General features: G+C 38.0%; 2 protein-coding genes across 3 annotated transcripts in view; both read left to right on the forward strand.

The window, feature by feature from the left end:
- LOC136856106 (cell adhesion molecule 3-like) overlaps positions 1–13,236 on the forward strand; it is a 29,902-nt gene extending 16,666 nt beyond the window's left edge. The window contains exons 1-6 of one of the 2 annotated variants that reach the window (XM_067133755.1): positions 6,832–6,946; positions 8,086–8,289; positions 9,402–9,559; positions 10,797–10,953; positions 11,392–11,522; positions 13,083–13,236. In XM_067133755.1, the coding sequence (XP_066989856.1) occupies positions 8,100–8,289; positions 9,402–9,559; positions 10,797–10,953; positions 11,392–11,522; positions 13,083–13,235 (789 nt within the window). In that variant the 5' untranslated portion in view covers positions 6,832–6,946; positions 8,086–8,099 and the 3' untranslated portion in view covers position 13,236. Of the gene's footprint in view, positions 1–1,805; positions 1,939–3,528; positions 3,735–6,831; positions 6,947–8,085; positions 8,290–9,401; positions 9,560–10,796; positions 10,954–11,391; positions 11,523–13,082 lie in introns of those variants that run through there. The other variant, XR_010858238.1, reaches the window with a different exon arrangement.
- A 204-nt stretch (positions 13,237–13,440) lies between these two features.
- On the forward strand, positions 13,441–18,069 carry LOC136856013 (uncharacterized; the record flags this gene model as incomplete). The annotated part of the gene is made up of 6 exons (XM_067133565.1): positions 13,441–13,550; positions 14,191–14,375; positions 15,727–15,922; positions 16,075–16,418; positions 16,656–16,756; positions 17,301–18,069. Coding segments are annotated over 6 exons (1,257 nt in total), but the record flags the coding sequence as incomplete, so codon positions are not given.
- Positions 18,070–22,595: the final 4,526 nt, after the last annotated feature.

Here is a 22,595-nt window from a genome sequence, read left to right on the forward strand (position 1 = left end):
CTTTCCCCTCCCACTTAAAAAAAAAACAAAAAAAAACAAAGAATTTAAACTTTGAATATTTAAAAAAAAATTTACATAAAAAACTAAGCAATATTAATCACCTGTTTTGGAGCCATCTCTCGGTACTCGAGAGAGAGAGAGAGAGAGAGAGAGAGAGAGAGAGAGAGAGAGAGAGAGAGAGAGAGAGAGAGAGAGAGAGAGAGAGAGAGAGAGAAAATATGTCTTAAATTTGCAAATGTGTCTCAGAAAGTTTCCTCATTATAAAAAAATAAAGAAATATGAGTGATTTATCGTCTGGGGTGTTATGCATCCTTCAGAAGGCAGGGATAAGGATGAAGGATATAAAGGATAATGAATAAGGAATGGGGCAGATGAAGAGAATAGGTATAATGGTAAGAGAGAGAGAGAGAGAGAGAGAAGATAAAGAATTGTTGGGTGAAATTCATCTTACGAATGTATGTCATTCTTCTTAGTATTTATGAAGAAGAAGAAGAAGAAGAATGAAGAAGAAGAAGAAGAAGAAGAAGAATAAAGAATAAGAAGAAGAAATGAGAGAATAATAAATAAATGACAAGTATGCAAAGATAAATAGATAAATATATAATCACAAACAAACAAAAATTATTACATATTAAAGAACAGTAATGTTTGTTCCTCAGAATGAAATATTATTATTATTATTATTATTATTATTATTATTATTATTATTATTATTATTATTATTATTATTATTATCAAAAGGAATGACGTTGCTAACCCCTTCACCATCTCTATCCTTGCTACGACCCACAACAGTCGACTAACTAACAGGTACATAATTAACCACTCAGGTCAACAGAGGCATAACTGTACTTAGTGGGATGTGTCTTAAATATGCCACCTCGCTCGGGAATCGAACCCGGGTAGTGACCCTGGTAGTTAGGCACTGTAATAGGTCGCAGCTAGACTGGAGAAGGGCGTGGGGCTAGCAACCTCATCCTAAAATAATTGTGGATATGCTGAAGGCTAATAATTCACAATTAATGACCTATCATGACCTCTGTCATTTTCCAGTGACCTATCATGACCTCTGTCATTTTCCAGTGACCTATCAAGACCTCTGTCATTTTCCAGTGACCTATCATGACCTCTGTCATTTTCCAGTGACCTATCATGACCTCTGTCATTTTCCAGTGACCTATCAAGACCTCTGTCATTTTCCAGTGACCTATCATGACCTCTGTCATTTTCCAGTGACCTATCATGACCTCTGTCATTTTCCAGTGACCTACCATGACCTCTGTCATTTTCCAGTGACCTATCATGACCTCTGTCACTTTCCAGTGACCTATCATGACCCTCTGACCACCTCTGCCATTTTTGACCTATCAGACCTCTGACAGTGACCTATCATGACCTCTGCCATTTTCCAGTGACCTATCATGACCTCTGTCATTTTCCAGTGACCTATCATGACATATGCAATTTTCCAGTGACCTATCATGACCTCTGCCACTTTCCAGTGACCTACCATGACCTCTGTCATTTTCCAGTGACCTATCATGACCTCTGTCACTTTCCAGTGACCTATCAAGACCTCTGTCACTTTCCAGTGACCTATCATGACCTCCATCATTTTCCAGTGACCTATCATGACATATGCAATTTTCCAGTGACCTATCATGACCTCTGCCATTTTCCAGTGACCTACCATGACCTCTGTCATTTTCCAGTGACCTATCATGACCTCCATCATTTTCCAGTGACCTATCATGACCTCTGCCACTTTCCAGTGACCTATCATGACCTCTGTCCATTTTCGACAGGTCCCCTGACAGAGGTGATGGCCATGGTGGGGGGCAGGGTGCTCCTACCTTGTCATATGGACCCCCCAATCAAGGATGACTCCACACACTTGGTCTTGTTTTACTACAGTAATGAGGGGACACCAATATACAGGTGAGTTGGTTTTGGGACCCTATTGTACAGGTATGAAGTTTGGGGACCCTATTATACAGGTAAGGAGTTTGGGGACCCTATTGTACAGGTATGAAGTTTGGGGAACCTATTATACATGTAAGGAGTTTGGGAACCCTATTGTACAGGTATGAAGTTTGGGGAACTTATTATACAGGTAAGAAGTTTGGGGACCCTATTGTACAGGTATGAAGTTTGGGGAACCTATTATACAGGTAAGAAGTTTGGGGGCCCAGTTATACAGGTAAGTCAAGATTTGGGGGGTATGAAAGTCTTTATTTTTATAAATTTAATAATCAATAATTCATTCATTTAATCTGATAAATTTCCCTTTAATATGATTTCATTACAAAGTTGAAAATGAATCCTATTCCAATAAAAAATTGTTCGATAATTAAATTACCCGTTCCAAGATTCCCTCCAATCGAATTAACAGTTTTAAATGATACATGTTTATTCCCTAAACGTCTCTAATGAAACCAAACGTCGCGTCATTAAACGGTCATTATCTTTTCCAAGAAATAATCAAAACCAACCATTTCCCCTGGAAAAGACTTCGTGACAAAAAACTCTTACGAGTAGATGAGTTTCTTTCAGTTTTATATAACTTTTCTGAAATGGTTTTTGGATAGTTGTAAACGGTCGTTAACTCCTGCTTACCTGGCTGAATACACCTTTCATTAAGTGGCTGTTTGGATAAACCACTTAGTATATGTATTGATCTGTTTATACTGGGTACAGTGCACGCATCCAGGAACCTGTACACAGGATAATTGTAATGATAATAATAAACTTTTTGTAAGGTACAAATTAATTTTAAATCTGTTATCTATTCTCCCTGTTACTGTTTATCTCTGATGTCTTTCTAATGATTTTTATCTGCCGTACATATTTTCATTTTAAACATCTCTTAATCTTGTCAACAATCATTTACAAAAATGAGAAAAAATCTTTATACTGTAAATAAGATTATGTATCAAATAATATCAAAAATTATCTTGTGTACAATTGATCACAAAAGTACAGACATTTGTGTCGAGTTGACAAAGAATATTTTCACACTAATCACGATGTGTAAACTGATAATTTTATAACTCATCTGGAAGCGTTAACACTTTTGTGAAAGTGTATTGGGAGTATGTTTAATTATGCATACTGAAAATAAACTAATTATTTTTGTTTTTTCTGTTCATACAGCCAAGAATCCAGAGAGATTAGACTGGAAATTGCTATGGCGATGAAAATGTTTTGGATAAAGTTTGTAAAAACACAAAATGCTGAAATTAATTTCTCTTTTCTGTTCGTAGAGACTGAATTCCAGGGAAGCTCCCTGGAAAATACTAACCCTGTACTAATGAGATTACGTCCAATATAAAACCTCTAACATTTACTGGAAATGCTCTCATTTCTTCTTTCATGTCTATTGCTTATATGCTGGTAGCCTGGATTCCAGGGAAGTACGCTGGAAAGAGCAAAACACTGCGGAAAAGATTCATTTACCAGATCCAGTATAAAAACCTTCCAACATATTTTCCGGATAAACTATTCTCTTTCTCTTTCCCGTCCCTACAGCCTGGATTCCAGAGGGAGCACGCTGGAAAACGCAAACCACTGGGCTGACGAGAACATGTCCAGCAGAGCCTACATTAAAACTGACCCGGGTCAGCGAGGACTCGTCCTGGAAAGCGTCACGGAAGAGGACGAGGGAGACTACAGGTGCAGAGTGGATTACCTGGAAAGTCCCACGAGGAATTTCAGAATCAGGTTGATTGTTGTTAGTAAGTTGAGAGTCATTTTCCAGTTTCTTATTGGTGTAACCTCCTTCAACTCAAGGTCCAGCTATTGGTCAGTTTTCCAGTTTCTTACTGGTGTCACCTCCTCCAACTCAAGGTCCAGCTATTGGTCAGTTTTCCAGTTTCTTATTGGTGTAGCCCCCTTCAACTCAAGGTCCAGCTATTGGTCAATTTTCCAGTTTCTTATTGGTGTAACCTCCTTCTACTCAAGGTCCAGCTACTGGTCAGTTTTCCAGTTTCTTATTGGTGTAACCTCCATCAACTCAAGGTCCAGCTATTGGTCAGTTTTCCAGCTTCTTATTGGTGTAGCCCCCTTCAACTCAAGGTCCAGCTATTGGTCAATTTTCCAGTTTCTTATTGGTGCAACCTCCTTCTACTCAAGGTCCAGCTACTGGTCAGTTTTCCAGTTTCTTATTGGTGTAACCTCCTTCAAATCAAGGTCCAGCTATTGGTTAGTTTTCCAGCTTCTTATTGGTGTAACCTCCTTCAACTCAAGGTCCAGCTATTGGTCAGTTTCCCAGTTTCTTTGTAGTTTAAGCTCCTTCTACTCAAGGCCCAGCTATCCTAAGGCCATGGGCAAGGGCCTGGAACCCCATTCCAAAAAATAGACCTTGGGGCCTTGCACTCACTCTGGAGGTCTGTTGCAAGCACCGTCACCTATCTCTCAGGCCTTATTGTCGCCCATTACCGCGTCTCCAGACCAGGAACCCAGATCTGCCCGCAAGTGTCAGTAGCAATCACTCGCCTCACGCTCTCAGTCATTCCAGCGTCTCTCAGGCCTCAGAGTGTCCCATGGCCCGTTCAACACCGATCTCCCCACCACGAGGAACGAATATTATCATGATATTTATGGCTCCAAATAAAAAATTGGAAGGGGGGAGGGATAGAGAAGTGGGATGTGTGTCACTTTTACGAATACAACTACAAAGAGGGAGTCATCAGCGAAATGTTATTAATCCATTATTTATGTTTCCGGAGGAGGAGGAGGAGGAGGAGGAGGAGGAGGAGGAGGAGGAGGAGGAGGAGGAGGAGGAGGAGGAGGGGAGGAGGAGGAGGGTGGCTGGGGGGGGGGGGGAGCAAAGCCTTATTACAAAAATTAATTGGAAAATGGACGGCCATTACACCCCTTGATTGGCTCAATGGGATGTATATATTTGTTACTCGAGACGCGAATGAAAATGCAAGGGGCGATAAATGAATGAATGAATGAGAGAATAAGTATACAGAGAGAGAGAGAGAGAGAGAGAGAGAGAGAGAGAGAGAGAGAGAGAGAGGCGAACCATTCGAATTGAAAGCCTAGCAGGTAATCGTCATTCACCTAAATTGAACAACCGTGTCTTAACGAGGTGATACAATTGTTATGATCCTCTGACGTGGGATACAGCTTCTCTCCTTGTTCTGTAAGGGGGCGATGCTCCCCTCTTCCCCCGCCCCCTACCCCCCAAACGCTGCTCGCCTCTGTTTATTTATAGGACTATATATCTGTCTATATCTATCCGACGATTATGGAGCCAGGCTTCGTAGCGGGGATGTTTACCTGCTCGGTCTATAATTGACCGTCGGCTCCACAGCTCGTTTGGGTTCAATTGTCTTTCGGGTTTCCAGGTTCGTGGGTTCGTTAATTCGGGTCTCAAGATCCCTGGGTTGGGTTTGAGTTGTCTGTTAATGATTGGGATGGTCGCTGGTGTATGTTTCAGCTGAATAAATGGGCTTAACTTGACTAAACTTTGTGGGAATGTCTGCACAGAACCAGATGATGAGGAAGTGTTTGTGTCTGCTAAGATGATTTAAGAATGACTGGACGGAAATTTATCAAATCTGGTGGAAATGTTCATTAGTACTTTTCACAGAGAATGCATACTCCCTCTCCCCTCCCCTCAACCCACCCCCAAAACCCAACCTTCTTTATCTTTCGTAAAACTTTACAAATCTTCAAAGGGGAAAAATCTGCCTAAACTGGTAAATAGCAATACCAAAAAATAGATAAAAATGTCTATCAAATTACCTTACCTTTCCCCGGATAGTTAGTTCATTCTTAAGAGGCTTCATTAATCTTCAAACAAAAGGTTTCCTAAAGTCACTTTTCGTTTTTGTTTACGGAAAATTTATTAATGGTAAGAGGAAGGGAAGCGGTTTCTTTAAGATTACCTCAGGGCAGCTTCGAGTTGGTCTACGATATAGACACAATATCGGTAATTCTAAGGAAGATATTGTTCATTAATGATATTTCTTAACTGAACTATACAGAAAAGGGTGTATTAATGCAGTATAGGCGAGATAATCTGAGAAATATACAGAGATAATGAGAATTTCGCCGTCTTTTGTTTATATTTTTAACTTTCATCCCCTTGAGCTGACGCCATCTTTAGTACCAGCTCCACGGGGATGTACGTAAAAATATAAACAAAAGACGGCGAAATTCTCATCATCTCTGTATATTTCTCAGATTATCTCATCCGTACGGCGTTATATAAACACTTTTCTATGTTATTCAGTCAAAAAACTTCATTGATAAACAATACCTAGGTGCGGAAACGACATATCTCCGTGTGCAGAGCTCTTCATTAGAATTACCCATTTAAACACAGCTGTTTCCCTGCTAAATAAAGATAGTTTCTCAATTACAAATCACTATTTTGAACTACAAGATAACGCAGTTTATGCCAATAATACTCTCACACCACACAGGCTAATACAAGACTGTTTTCTTATGTCCGAACAGACTGAGAACGAAACAAGAACTTGACAACTTGGTGTCTTGTTTTCAAATTGGCTGTTGGGCGATTCTGTCGTATCGCGGAGTTGATTCAAACGGTTTTGTTTCATGTTTATTGGTTTAATTCCTGGTTTAATGCGGTTTTGATTGATATATCTCTGTGTTTACAGGGTTACTGTATGTTAATGATTTATTTTATACAGTTAGTTTATTCAAATCACGCTAATTTTTACGCTTTATGGTAATTTATGTCGTAGTTTTTAGGCCTATAATCGGCTCATTATGCTAAAAAAAAAACTAAATGAACAGTGAATTACGAAGTTTTGATTATATATATATATATATATATATCATTCTCTTCCCCAGCACCTCCCGATAAGGTCGAAATCACCAGCAACATTGACGGCAAAAGAAGCCTTAAGGGAACAATCGGTCCTTACGTAGAAGACAAAAATCGTGTTTACTTGCGCAGCAACCGGAGGTAAGTCGTTTTAAATACGGATTATCGGGCGGTACGTAACGTCCTGATGCTTAGGTATAGGTCAGGAGTAAGAGAGGTCATTCCCGGGCTGGATGATGGTTAATGTATATGAGGGAAAAGTATTAAAGTCTTTTTTTCAGGGGAAATATGTCAGTGGTTTAGTCTGTCAATGATGTTTAGTTACATTAGGCCTAAAGTAGTGCTTGCTTGTGTGACCACCTAGGTAAGTTTTGGTGTTTCCAGGGCATAAGGCCCTTTCCGTGACAGGGTTTAGGGCTGGCAACCTCATCCATAATCAGCCTTCTAAGTATTTCAGCCACCCTGCTCAAAATAAACCTTTTAATGGCGAGCTCTCTCTCTCTCTCTCTCTCTCTCTCTCTCTCTCTCTCTCTCTCTCTCTCTCTCTCTCTCTCTCTCTCTCTCAAGAAGCAATGAGACAAGAAGAGTCTTTATTGAACTCTCTCTCTCTCTCTCTCTCTCTCTCTCTCTCTCTCTCTCTCTCTCTCTCTCTCTCTCGTCAAAACATAATTCCATCCATCAAGTATTATTCATCAGACGTCAAGAACGTTAACTCATAAGATACACAAAGAAAGTTCAGTCGAGGAACAGACTATTAAATCAGCAGAGAATTATTGCTTTCTCTAATTGCTGTTTGCACTTAGAAAGTATATTGATAACTTATTTTTATACCCAAGTACTTAGAAAATACAGAAATTATGTCTGCTTTTTGGTGATGTGGTGATAAGTACAAAATAAATGCAGAAATATGTATGTATATATATATATATATATATATATATATATATATATATATATATATATATATATATATATATATATATAAACTCATCTTTCATTTTCCATATTTTAGGAAAAATTCTTTTTTATTTTCCGTCAAATATTCTTAAAATTTATTTCAATCACTCTTTGCTTCATTTATTTATAAGTGTTCGTTTATCTTCCTTTACTTTAGATACTTTTAACATAAGTAATTTCTATCAATTTCAAACTTATATTACTTTCCCTTAAGCATTTCCTTCCAATTTCCCTTCAGGATATTTTGTTACGTAAGTACTTTCAACTATCTACTCCTACAGCTACTTAAATAACAATCCTTCATCCCATTTCCCCTTCCACAGGATCCCCAAGACCCATGGTGACCTGGTGGGAGGGCGCCCACCTTTTGGACAACGCCAGCGAGGTCACGTCGGGTCAGGTCACGAGCAATGACCTCCACCACCCGCCGTTGACCCGGGAAGACTTCAACAAGTCTCTGAGATGCGTTGCGTCAAACTCGGACTTGACGACTCCGCTCTCTGTCTCTGTTGAGATAGATATGCACTGTAAGTTAGGTTAGGTTAGGTTAGGTTTAAGTTAGGTTGGTTTAGATTAGGTTTAGGTTTAAGTTAGGTTTCAAGTTAGGTTGGGTTTGGTCAAGTTTAAGTTAGGTTAGGTTAGGTTATTATTATTATTATTATTATTATTATTATTATTATTATTATATTATTATTATTATTATTATTAAAAACATTTATACAAGTGTATGCATAATAAATATCAATAAAATATTATTATTATTATTATTATTATTATTATTATTATTATTATTATTATTATTATTATTATTATTATTATTATCCCAAAAACATTTACAAAAGTGTATGCATATAATAAAATCTATTTATTATTATTATTATTATTATTATTATTATTATTATTATTGTATTATTATTAAGTATTAAATATGTACTCAAGTATTTGCATAAGGCAAAACCAAGGCTGTCTTTATCTGTTAATCTTAATATTCATCTAAAAATCACACATTCTATGCTTTTTCAATAATAATAATAATAATAATAATAATAATAATAAAATTATTTACGGCTCAAAACCTTTTTATCAGTGAAGATTAGATTGGAACAATCCATTTCATTATGAAGAGAATCATTACTTCTTTCCTTTCATGAAAGAAACTCTACTTTGGCCCACCCCGAAATTTGATTTGAATCCGTCACGTCAATTCCACTCTCACAAATATGGGAAAATCACCCTTATTTGCTAAGGTCATAAAAGTTGAATTTGAATGGTAGCTTTTTTGAGTAATTCGATTTTGGCAAAAGGCTGTTTTTTGAGGATTCAATTCTGTTGTTTGAAGTACAATATACATCTTTATTAGTCTATATCTTTGTTATTACTATTCTGTTAATAATAATAATAATAATAATAATAATAATAATAATAATAATAATAACACCACGCAAAGAGACCTTGACTTAAATATCAAAGTCCTGAAAGTTAAAAAGAGGTCATGTAAAAATTTATATTTAACTGAATAAAAACAAAATGAATAATTATTTACTGTAAGTTAAAAAAAAAGGTAATTTAACAGATTATATTTAACTGAATCAATGCAAAACAATAATGATTTATTTCCAAAATACACTTCCTTTTGAAGACCCTCCCACAAGCGTCGTTTTGGAGGGCGGGGCTCCGAGAGTGACCTTGAAAGAGGGCGTGGCTAGGCGGGTCACCTGTCAGGTGATTGGCTCTCGCCCCGCTGCCAAGGTCAACTGGAGAGGGACTGACGGGAGAAGCCTGCCAGGTGCCCAAGAGGTAAGGTCAAAAGGTCACCTGAGGTCAGTATGCTTTCAGTTAGGTTGTGTGGTTTGTCAAAGGTCAATCTAGGTCACTATATTTTCAGTTAGGTCATGTTGGTTGTAGGTATCTAAATGTGACGCCATTTTGACCACATGTGTGGATGTGATTCGGTACTTTCTTTATGCGTCTGTGTTCCATGGCACTTATTATTATCTATTTCGGTTCTGGGCTGCAGGAGGGCATGAGGTTGACAGTTCCATCGGCCTCTGCTTTCAAAGTTGATATTTACGAGAGAGGGAGAATGATTTTGTCATCATTCAGAGAAGAAAATATTCTAAATAGTTCTCAGAGTGAAAGGAGAGAGAGAGAGAGAGAGAGAGAGAGAGAGAGGGAGGGAGAACGAGTCATAATCCCAGCAATAAGAGGATTCTTTAGCATTTCTTAATCCCCTTTTCGTTGCGAGAAAGTCAACACAAAAGAAGCATTTAACGGTAAAATATAATTTCATTTCTTTTCTTTTATCACCCAAAGATACCTTCATACCTCCCCCTTTTCTCGAAAACTTTCTCTTCTTGCTTTCTCTATTCCCGAGTAATTATTCCAAGAAGGGAATATATAAAAAGAGCAAAGTTCCAAAGGCATTCTCGCGAGGATAACGTCTGGGTCTAAGCCTCTCTCAAGAAATACTTAAGAAGAAGAAGCGTCAGCTCAGAACCTCTGGGCGGGAATGAGATTTGGAATGTAAACAAACCGCCGTATTCAATGTAGAAAATGGGGTTAAATATAGAAAACGGGGTCAGAAATCGGTTTGCAAAGTCTTCTAAACTTAATTTTGAATGTACCTATGATTTTGTTTTATTTATTTAGTCATTTATTTATCTATTTAGTGATTCAGGAGCTCCTAACTTTAGGATATAGGATATGGTACTACTTTAGAGTGCCATGGTCCATAGTTTCAGCTCCTGTAACTTATATTAATTTATCTTAATGTATTTGCTGTTCACTATTTTAACTAACAGTGATAATGAAAGTATATATATATATATATATATATATATATATATATATATATATATATATATATATATATATATATATATATATATATATATATATATACTCGTATATATAAAGAGAGAGAGAGAGAGATTCCATATAAATATCTACATAATCTGTACAACAAAAAAGCACATTTCCCAGAGACACCAACACCATTACAGTATCCTAATATCCTTTTAATCTTTCTGGACAGACTGTGGTAGAAGACATCCTACAAGACGGGACCACTCGATCAATCCTTACCATCCTACCCTCGCAGGAGGATGACGGGGGGACCCTGGAATGCTCCGGATCCAATCCCAGTCTGCCCAAGGTTGTGTTAAGGAACACAACTCACCTCTCTGTGTTGTGTAAGTTGTATAATAATAAGTTTCTGGGTTTTGAAAGTGTTTTTCGTTAGTTGAATGTTAGTTAGATTAACATTTTGGATGAGAATTTAACTTTAAAATTTAAATTTGGAAGTTATTGAGGATGTGGTGGGATTCGAACCATTGCTTGTTAGAAGGCTGAGGTTAGCATGTAACAATTTATATATACATACATACATATATATAATTATATATATAATTATTTATATATATATATGAAAATTACCAGATTTATTCTAGTCAATTTCATAAATAAATCTCACTGAAAACTGTGAAACCCAAATAATAATAAGCAACCTACCACCCATTTTCTATCTCATACATAACCTTCTTCCCATTTTCTGTTTCATAAATACTCTTGTATTCCCATTTTCTTTTCCAGCTTTTCCAGCTGTCCATGAATCTCTTTCCTCTTTCCAGACAAACCTCAAATGACTCTGGGTCCTGAGGAAGGCTCCAGTCTGGGAGACCTCAGGGAAGGCGCTGACGTCACGCTGAAATGCTCAGTCAGAGCCAATCCTGAGGTCTTGGAGGTCCAGTGGGCTCTCAATGTGAGTTGCTGAATTGTGAATTGTTTGTCTCTGTGTCTTTCTATCTATCTATCTGATAGATAGATAGGTAGATAGGTAGATAGACAGAAAGGCTTACCTATTTAACAATCTATATATTGCATAATGCTCTCCTGAACCGATATGAGACTAGGCTTAGATGCTCTGTGGAAATAACTGCCTCTTGACTGTCTCTGTATCTATCTATTTATCTGATATATAGATAGATAGATACATAGGCTTTCCTATTTGTCTGTCTATATATTCCTTATACTCTCCTACTTGTGGTCCAGTGGTTAAGACACTTAGCAAACCAATATGAGACTAGGTTTTGATTTTCATTCTAAGATAAATATTTCAATTTCTTTCTTTTTGAAAATATTATATCTTTTTTTGACTATATATATATATATATATATATATATATATATATATATATATATATATATATATATATATATATATATATATATATATATAATGTGTGTGTGTGTGTGTGTGAGAGAGAGAGAGAGAGAGAGAGAGAGAGAGAGAGCGTGTGTTCTTGCTTACTCGTAATCATTATAGTTACAATGGCGCATGCAAGCACGCTACCTACATATTTCTCAGAGGTATAAAATCTCTTTCAAGCACCTTCGCAAGCATAGCAAGAGGAAGAGAGAGAGAGAGAGAGAGAGAGAGAGAATGGAACCTGACGTACAAATAACAAAGAACCCTTCCCTTCGCCATGGCTCTGGTAATGATGAATGGATGGTGAAAGATCTCTACAAACTGAATGGTTTCTGGGAAAGAACCCGCAGATAGGACCCGAAGATAGAGAACCCGGAGATAGATAGGGAACCCGGCGATAGGACCCGCGATACATCGGGCCACGCCGGGCTTTGCATGACAAAAGAAACTCGGTCTGAGAACATCACACAAAAAAGCCTTCTTTTGGGGGGAAAATGCGGTTTCTTTCAAAGCCGAGCAGATCGGCGAACGCCAAGTGGATGAGAGAGAGAGAGAGAGAGAGAGAGAGAGAGAGAGAGAGACAGACAGACAGAGAGAGAGAGAGAGAGAGAGAGGTTGCTAAATCATAAGGTTCTCCATCGTGTTTGGGACTGACGCTACAACTGACTGTCTACCAGGTACTTGGGATTAACAGAGGCGCTGTAGGTTTTAAAGGCAGTCTTGAATGGTCTTCTCTCTCTCTCTCTCTCTCTCTCTCTCTCTCTCTCTCTCTCTCTCTCTCTCTCTCTCTCTCTCTCCGTCTGTCTTTATTTATATATGTGTGTGTGTGTCTGTGAGAGAGAGAAATAGTGAGAGAGAGAGAGAGAGAGAGAGAGAGAGAGAGAGAGAGAGACAGAGAGAGAGACATAAGAGAGAGAGAGAGAGAGAGGAAGGGAGAAATAGAGAGAGAGAGAGAGAGAGAGAGAGAGAGAGAGAGAGAGAGAGAGAGAGGGGCAGGAGGTGCATTGCAAAAACTTCGCACAAACACATCCTCATAAATCAATGAAACGAAATCCTTTGAACACATCCTCCTTCTCCTCCTCCTCCTCCCTCCTCCCCCCCCTACTCCCACAGGGCGTCCCCCTGCAGGAGACCCCAGGAGAGGACCTCAAAACGACCAGGGACGTCCTTTCCCTTCGGAACATCGACAGATCCTCTTCGGGAAACTATACCTGCGCGGCTGCCAATACCGAAGGGGCCTCCACCTCAGACCCTCTGTTGGGTTGAGGTTAAGTGTGAGTGATTATTATTATTATTATTATTATTATTATTATTATTATTATTATTATTATTATTATTATTATTATTATAGAAGTCTATGATAGCAAGATATTAGCCATTATTATTCTCATGAATATGAAAATTTATCTAATGACGCCAGTTCTTATAATATCAATTAATGATTTCCTGAATCTTTTTTTTTCTCTCTTAAGTTCCTCCCGTCTGTGCCCCTGGGCAGCAGAGGGTATTTGGGGCAGCCAGGCACGAAGAGGTCCTCGTTCACTGTACGGTTGAAGCATACCCTGTCCCAACTTCATTCAGGTAGGGAAAATAATGGTTTTTATTTTGGCATCAATTGGTACAGTTATTCGTGAGGTTTATTTCCTGAATTTTTGGACTGGTCTTCCTGCTTTTCTGGCTCTCTCTCTCTCTCTCTCTCTCTCTCTCTCTCTCTCTCTCTCTCTCTCTCTCTCTCTCACATACATTTATGCATACATATACTGTATATATATATATATATATATATATATATATATATATATATATATATATATATATATATATATATATATATATATATATATATATATATATATATGTATTTATATATAGAGAGATAGAGAGAGAGAGAGAGAGGAATAATAAAGGAAGTCATCAACGCTCTGGCAATATGTAAATCATTTTAATGCAATTAAGAATGGGGTGACCTTAACGCTCTATGATTATCTAAATCATTTTAATCTCTCTCTCTCTCTCTCTCTCTCTCTCTCTCTCTCTCTCTCTCTCTCTCTTCTCTCTCTCTTTTCAATTTACACTAGGAATAACTATCATAAACTAATTTCACCTTACTTCATTTATTTCAGACCTCATTGTAACCTATTGCCTCTTTCACCAGACCAATTCCTCCCAAAAACATTCTTGTATCAATTAATCAATAATTCTTTTATGTTCTCTTCGTCAGGTGGGCAGTAAACACCTCCACAGGACAAGTGGACATCGCTCTCAGCCACTCCGTCAGTAGTGGCACCCAGAGCACCGTCAGGTACACCCCACAGACCCACCTAGATTTCGGAGAGCTCCTCTGCTGGGCAGAGAACGAGGTCGATCTGCAAGAGACGCCCTGTGTCTTCCAAGTCATTCCTGCTGGTGAATATGAGGGGTTGTTCTAAGTTTAAAGTGAATCAGACTTTCCGCAGTAGAAGGCCACTTTATTTTTAAGATGAATAGGTCCTCTTGAAGTTGATTGTCACTTGTCTTTTAATCTGAAAGGCCACTGGGATGGGCTGCATTTATTACTGACCTGGAGGAAGGTTTGAATCTAAGTTTTGTCCCTGAGGATGTTTCAGAAACATGAAAGCCCTCTTTGAATTTTTTATTTCAATTCTGCTTCCAACTCCACGACAACCTGAGAGATCACAGGTTCAGGAGCTAGATAATCAATAGATAAACTTTTGTATATGCTTAAACTGATAGATAGATAGATAAATCGATGGATAGACAGAGGTTCAGCCCCCTCTCAAGCCAACATAACTTTTCCTCGACCTCTGCCAAAGTTAGCCAGCAATATATCTTGAGACAGGGCGATGAAAGATCTGTTTACCTCAAGTGTTAGAGAAATGGAAAGCTATGTATGTATATATATACATATATACAGTGAAACCCCAAAAGGAGGGACCCCAAGGACACAGGCCCAAGCAAAAAACAAAGCTGTGCGAGAACTTATCGTCCGGAGGCGATGACCTGGAGTGTTTGGGAACGGGGGCACTTGAAAACCCTTTGGCCAGAGTAATTGAATAACATTCGCAGCCGGGAAGTAAATTCCTTTTCAATATTTTCAAGAGGGGAAAGCGTCCTGTCCGTAGTAGTGTTATTGGATAATGTTATTGAATGACAATGTATTGGACGGCGTCCTCTCGCTACTGTTGGCTTTTGAAGTCTTTGTGCGGCACTTGTTTGTGAGGTGGCTATTTCCTATATATACACACATACACACACATACACACACTTACATAAGTATTTATTGCCTTATTTTATCATTAAGCCACAAATACCCCATTATTATTAAATTGGCTTTATTTTCCTCTTGGGAATTAAAAGTGTTCATACCCTAATTGGATTAGAGCCCTGGTGGCTGAGTGTATTGAGTCACTGCTCCCTTGTGTCTACCCTAAAATGCATTGGTGAATCCTGCCCGGAGTAAGTACTCTTATATGTGCATATATGAATATATATATATATATATATGTCTGTGTGTGTGTGTGTACATGTATATATATAATTATATTTAAATTCCAACCCATTCAACAAACATAAAGTTAAACTAGAAGTGAGTCAAACCTTCTCTCCAAGAATTCTGGAAAAAGGATAGTTACACTCATCAACATGGCACATGAAAACAAATTTTTTTCAACTTCTCTTGGTGTTCTATGGGTCTGGTCTAGAAAAGGGTGCTCTTGAAGATATAACAGAATATTCAGATACAAAATTTCTTACGCAGCCAAACCAGAATCGGTATCAGACTGCCTGGCCGAGCGGAATTCAACCATGCCGGCTTCCACAGTCCTTGTGACCTGCGCAGTAACTTCAGACAGAGGGCTGAATCAGACCTTCACCTTGGAGGTGAGGCAGAAGGCCACTGAGGAGGTTCTAGAAAAGTTCAGCTTGGCAACAAAGCCCCATTTTCTAGTGACAGGGTAAGTTAAGCTGCTAAATCTGAGTATTTTCTAGATTCTAGTGAAAACTGCCCAGTTTTACTGAGATTTCTGTGTCTGTACGGCCGTCTCTGTCTATTCTAGCGATTCCTCTGCGTCTGTCTGTCTAGCTCTGTCTGTCTCTCCACCCGCAGGCTCAAGATAGGCGTGCCCTACCTCCTGACGATCACCCCAGCCAACAGCAGGGGCTCAGGCCCCCCCTTCACCTTATCCTACACGCCACCTTCAGCCTCTGCAGACAAGGTCATCTTTCCATACTCTGAAGCGGCCATATTATCCTTCACGCCCCTTCTGATCGTCATTTTGGGCGTCCTCACCGGGGTGTCAGGGTGCGTAGGAGTGGCCGTGGTCCTCGGGAGGAAGCGGAAGCATCCCTGGAGGGGGAAAGTGGAGGACCAGATGAGGATATCCTACTGCAGGTCCTCGAAGGGCGTCGGTGATGCTGAGGATCTGCCGACGATTATGAGATTGACCAATGGTTGGGATGATGTTTTTCTACCATCTCTCTCTCTCTCTCTCTCTCTCTCTCTCTCTCTCTCTCTCTCTCTCTCTCTCTCTCTCTCTTATTATTATTATTATTATTGTTTATAGAGACAACTGAAATATCCAAACATCTGACATATTTCCCTTAGCAAATTATCATCATAAACAACCCGATTGCAATATAATTCTCCAAATAACTCCCTCAAATAATTATCCACCTCTTGATGCGTAGGTTATGACGAGGGCGATGAGGATGAAGCGCGCAGGCACGCGGCCAGGGCGACGGCTGCGCGTAGCTCTTTGTACTCCAATCCGGCAGAGTGCCTCAATAACGTGAGTTCGAGAATTCCCTTCTGAAATTCAGGTTTGCTTTGATTGTTTTTTTTTGTTGTTGTTTTGTTGTTTTCTTGTTTTGTTTTGTTGTTTTGGGAGAAACGGACTCTTTATTTTTATGGGGATTTGGGTATTTGTCTGTTTTCCGTTTCCTGCATTACCTGGCTTTGGAATTCTGTCCCTTACTTTTGTTTTTCATGGTATATATATATATATATATATAACCTTCATTTTTGCAAGAGGCAGATCTGTCTACTTCTTGGCTGTTCAGCTTCTTTAACTTGATTTAAATTTAGCCTCTCGTCTAATGTCAAAGGCTGCGAGTGAGTTAGAAACAATTAGATATAAAATGCAATACATATATATATATATATATATATATATATATATATATATATATATATATATATATATATATATACACTAGCTGTCCAATATTTCTGTATAACCTAATAATGGATCAAAATGCATGAAGACATTTAAATATTAGATTATTAACTTTTAATACCAATTTCTCTCACAACAAGATCTATCTCCCCACCAGGAGGAAATTCTCCTGACGAAGGCCCTGCACTGCGAGCTAAGGGCATCCTCAATGCCCCACAGGGACACTCTACAGAGGACACCACCTTCCTCACGAGGAAAGGACACCACGGAGCAATGTCCACCACTCGGTCTGGTCCTCGCTAACGCAAGGGCAAACTCGACGCCCTACTCGAGTCCTGCGGCCGGCTTTCTTAATCCAGGCGGCCTCCTGGAGGACGGCCTCCTGGAGGGGGGATTACGTCCTCGGGATAATGACTCGGCCAGATCCAATTATCCCACAAAGGATAATCACATAAGTGCCGTAGGATATCTGCTCTGAGGCAATTACCGGACAAAGAGTGATCATTTGATAATTCGGTAAATTGCTATAGGAGAATTATCGGATGATGGCGAGGGAACATCCTGCGAGTTTCTCCTGATGTCCTGTGGTACGGTGTGTGTGTGTCTCTCTCTCTCTTTCTCTATCTCTAGCCGTTAATTTCAGGGGCCAACTGGAGGTCAAGGTCAAAGAGAGGTCGGTTGAAGCCCTAAGAAGGTGTAACGGATGAATTCTTTGGTTTGGCAAGGACTACAGAAAGAGGGTGAACGACTTCGTGAGCTGATTTTAGCGCGAAGTTTTCGCGCCAAAAAATGTAAACAAACCCTTTGACATTTTGTTTTGTGAACTGATACTCAAAGGAAAATTAGTTTATGTATTTATTTAAACTTGAATAAGCACTAACAAACTCATTCTTCGTTGTGGAATAAGTGGTGAGACAGAGATAAATTAGAAAGATGTTACAGAAGAAGAAAAATGAGATACGAGCCTAAAATACGTGTTTGATTGTGGTCGAAGTCAGATACTGAAACCAGACTATTTATTATTGTGATACGAAATAAACAGTTTGTGCATTTCTATATATATATATATATATATATATATATATATATATATATATATACATATATACATTTATACACTTACATATATACACACACGAACAAACATACGCATCAAAGCGCGCACGCGAGTGGCAATACTGCTCTCGCAAATTCAGGAGTACCTCTCATTCGCCAAGAATTTTTATTTGTAGTGTCGTCTTAAATATAACCAAAATTTTGATGTTCTCTTTGTAAAACATTAAAAAAAGATAAAGGTTTAAGTGTAATGAAAGAACTGTATGGGAATCTTACCCGAAGTTAGAATAAATGTACTTATTTGTTGATTTTGTCTGGAGTTGAAAAATATGTAAAATTTAGAAAAAATTAATTACATATATATGTATATGATAACTCCTACCATGGGATACCAAATCCTTGTAGGATAACAACCAGTCCCTTCAACATATCCTGAAGACCTGACATCCTGATATCCTGCCTCAGGGAAACCTTAGGACTTTAGGACCTTAGGACCTACCTCTGCAGGATGAAGATAAGGATTTCACACAAGGATGCGTCCAAACTCATCCCTCATCCTATGTAAGGAACCTAAAGGATGCTGCTTCTTCTGAGAGGCTTCTCGAGATGGATTGCATCACCGTCCAGCATCATAATGACCACGGGATCGTCCCCACGGGCGGGGGGAAGCGGGGGGGGGGAATCTTATATAGCAGCGATGCTCAAGAACCCGAGTGATTGATTCTCTCTCGTGGGAAATAAGGATTCCAGAGTCCCCAGGGATCTTATTTTTCTTAAGGATTTATGAAAGGGGAGTGGGATTACTATCAGTTACGTGGCTTCAAATTCTCTCTCTCTCTCTCTCTCTCTCTCTCTCTCTCTCTCTCTCACAGCTGTTAAGGAATCACCATAAAAATTCCATTTATGCTGTCATACGAAGTAATGATGGAGCCTCATTTCAGGAACCTACTTCCAGGAACCTGATTCCAGAAACCTGCTTTCAGGATTCTAACTCCAGGAACATAATTCCAGAAGCCTAATTCCAGGAGCCTAATTCCAGTCTTTATAGGCGATTTCATCGACCGGGTTTTGTCAAACAAGGGAAATCACGATTTGTGATCAGTAAACTCTACGGGAATAACACTTAAGTTTTCGGTTAAGGGATAATAACTCTATGGATATTGCACATACAATTTTACTTCTAATTGAACTTTCCCCATTTTATTTTAATTTAATTTTGAGTTGTGGGTTTTTAAATCAAAATTTTGACTGGTTTATGATATAGAAAAGTGAAATGCTATAGGAAATTTATTAATTGGGTTTATATTATATTAATATTGTCAAACTGTTTTATAATATATATATATACAGTATATATATACATATGTAAATGTTATTGGAATGTCCGGAAAAGGTCTGATAACGTCCAAATTGCATTAATTTTATCTTAAGGTGTTATAATGTAACTGAAATAATGATAGGATGTGTATTGACTATTTCCATATTACATTAAAATCTGTTCCCAGTTTTGCAACAGAGAAGAAATATATATATATATATATATATATATATATATATATATATATATATATATATATATATATATATATATATACATATATAACAAAGCTTTCTTTCTTCAACTTAATTCCTCAGTTTCAACCACTTTCTCTCCCCCTCTCAACCCGAGAACGGCTGGTAGCAGAAGCGAGTGACCTGACCTTGTTTGTCCTTTAGCTATTTACGATCAAGCGTCGATTTTTCTTTTTTTTTGTGGTGACCCTGGGTCTAAATCTGAGAGGGGGGTGACACCCCCCCTCCCCCTTCTTCCACCGTTCATCGACTTAGCTCTTTGAATTTTACTGGTGAAACATTTCTAGTTTTTTTTTATTTTAAGGTCTGGACGTTTGGTCCCGCTCGCGTACGTTCTCCTCGTGGCGAAGTTTTGGAAGGGGTTCAGTTGTCCATCTCTCTCTCTCTTTTGTTTGTCTATTTTTTCACGTAGTTTCTCTGTCTCTATCTATTTCTATCTTTCTATCAATTCGTGTGTCTAAGAGAGACCTAACTTTCAGGCATCTCTCTCTCTCTCTTGTGGGAAATTATTTTATTTTGTTTCCTGATTCTACAAACTGATTTATTTGATTATAAAAAAGATATTCATGGAGGGAAATGTTTCAAAAGTTCTGCATTTCTAGTATATCCTACAGTCTGTCTGTCTATATATCTACCTATATATCTATCTATCTTTCTATGTATCTATATATCTATCCTTACAAAACAAAACCTTGTATTAGGTGAAAGTTTTGGTTATAAGGAAGCCTTTCTCAAAGAGATACTGTTTTGGGTTCAGCCTACATTCATTTTCTGTATCTATTTATCTATCTATCTATCAATCAAGCCATCTCTCTATCTATCTGTCTATCTACCCTTACAAAAGAAAACAATCTTTTACTAGGTAGAATTTTTGGTAATTGGATATTTTTTCTCAAAGAGATGTATTGTACTTAGGGTACAGGCTTGAGTAATTTCCTATCTAACTATACATCTATCTATATATCTGTTTATCTATATATCTATCTATCTGTCTGTTCATCTATCTATCTCTCGATCTATCTACACAGAAACACAGGACCCATTTTCGGTCCAAAAACCGGGAACAAGAGACTGTAGTAAGTCAATCTCGCTCACTCCCAGAGTGAAATGGCCCAGAAAGAGGTTTTAGAAATACGAAACTGTAACAGTGCCAAAAAAAAAAAATAAAAAAATAAAAACAGGAATAGAGGAATGAAAAACAAAGATAAATGTTAGGGGGGTGTACTTGGAACTGTCAAAAGTAATGTGGGAAAGTTTTGTCTTTGTGGGTTTTGGGATGTAATGAATGGTATGTATGTGTGTGTATGTGTCCCTCTCTGAAATGTTTTTCAGGATTTTTTTTTTTTTGGGGGAAGGTTTCAGGGTTTTTTTTTTTTTTTTTTAGGGGAGCTGGGTTATTTTGGATACGAGTTTTCCCTCTCTCTCTCTCTCTCTTTCTCTTTCTCTCCCCCTCTTCTCTTCCTGAATTACTTTTTTTTGGTATTTTGGATACGTTTCTTGTTTCTCTCTCTCTCTCTCTCTTCTCTTCCTGAGTCACTTTTTTTGGTATTTTGGATACGTTTATTGTTTCTCTCTCTCTCTCTCTCTCTGTTATTATTATTATTATTATTATTATTGTCTTTCCTTAGGATAAATTAAAATATTCTAGGTTTCAACTCATTAATAATCATGATAATAACAATTATTATTATTATTATTATTATTATTATTATTATTATTATTATTATTAACTCTTTTCCCAATAGCTTCTTTTTACCCAATAGCCTTCCAAAAGCACCGAGACTCTATTTGAAAAATTAAAAAAACTAATAAAATTATTATTATTATTATTATTATTATTATTATTATTATTATTATTATGATCCCTGGCACTCCTACCTAACCCTTTTCCCAATACTTCCTTTCAAGCAAGAGCCTTCGAATGGCACCAAAAATGTATTTGAAAAAAAATATATATTAAAAAAATAATAAAAAAATGAAACTATTCTCCCCACGTAACTCATAATGGCCCTCGAGAGGAAAGTACATCAGATGTGTTTTACCCTCACAAAAATCCTGGAGCCGTGAAGGCCTCGATGAGGGCCTGGAAAGATGGCGGATGGAGGAGGTAAAGGAATTGGGAGGGCCTCATTAAGGGGGGGGAGAGAGAGAGAGAGAGAGAGAGAGGAACAACTCTGACGATTTTGGGGGATCTTTTGGGAGGAGGTCAGATCTGGAGACTATGATTTTCCCTTTAATTTGAAGAACACTGAGAGAGAGAGAGAGAGAGAGAGAGAGAGAGAGAGAGAGAGAGAGAGAGAGAGAGAGAAAGTACCTAATGAGAGAGAAAGTATCAGAAAGAACGACTTTAGTAACTAGGTAAAACGAAACTACTGTTTCTTATCAGAAAGAAGACTTTAGAAGAGAGGTAAAAGAGAGTGTGTGTGTGTACTGTTTCTTATCAGCAAAGAGAAGAGAGATAGAGAGAGAGAGAGAGAGAGAGAGAGAGAGAGAGAGAGAGAGAGAGAGTGGGGTGAGGATTACCTCAGTGAGGTCCTCCTGTTTGATATGAAAATGACTGACCAATCACGCTTGTTATATTCGCATTATACTCTCTCTCTCTCTCTCTCTCTCTCTCTCTCTCTCTCTCTCATAAGAAAAAGCATGTATATTTGACCTAATTGTTACTGTTCTTTCCTTTACCTCATCTTGAGGGGTTGATTATTATTATTATTATTATTATTATTATTATTATTATTATTATTATTATTATTATTATTATTATTCATAGTACACATAATTTACTCAAGGCTCCATCTAGTTAATTTCTTCTCATTAACTAATA

This window comes from Macrobrachium rosenbergii, chromosome 34 (genome assembly GCF_040412425.1).
Source record: "Macrobrachium rosenbergii isolate ZJJX-2024 chromosome 34, ASM4041242v1, whole genome shotgun sequence".
NCBI classification, from domain to species: Eukaryota; Metazoa; Arthropoda; class Malacostraca; order Decapoda; family Palaemonidae; genus Macrobrachium; species Macrobrachium rosenbergii.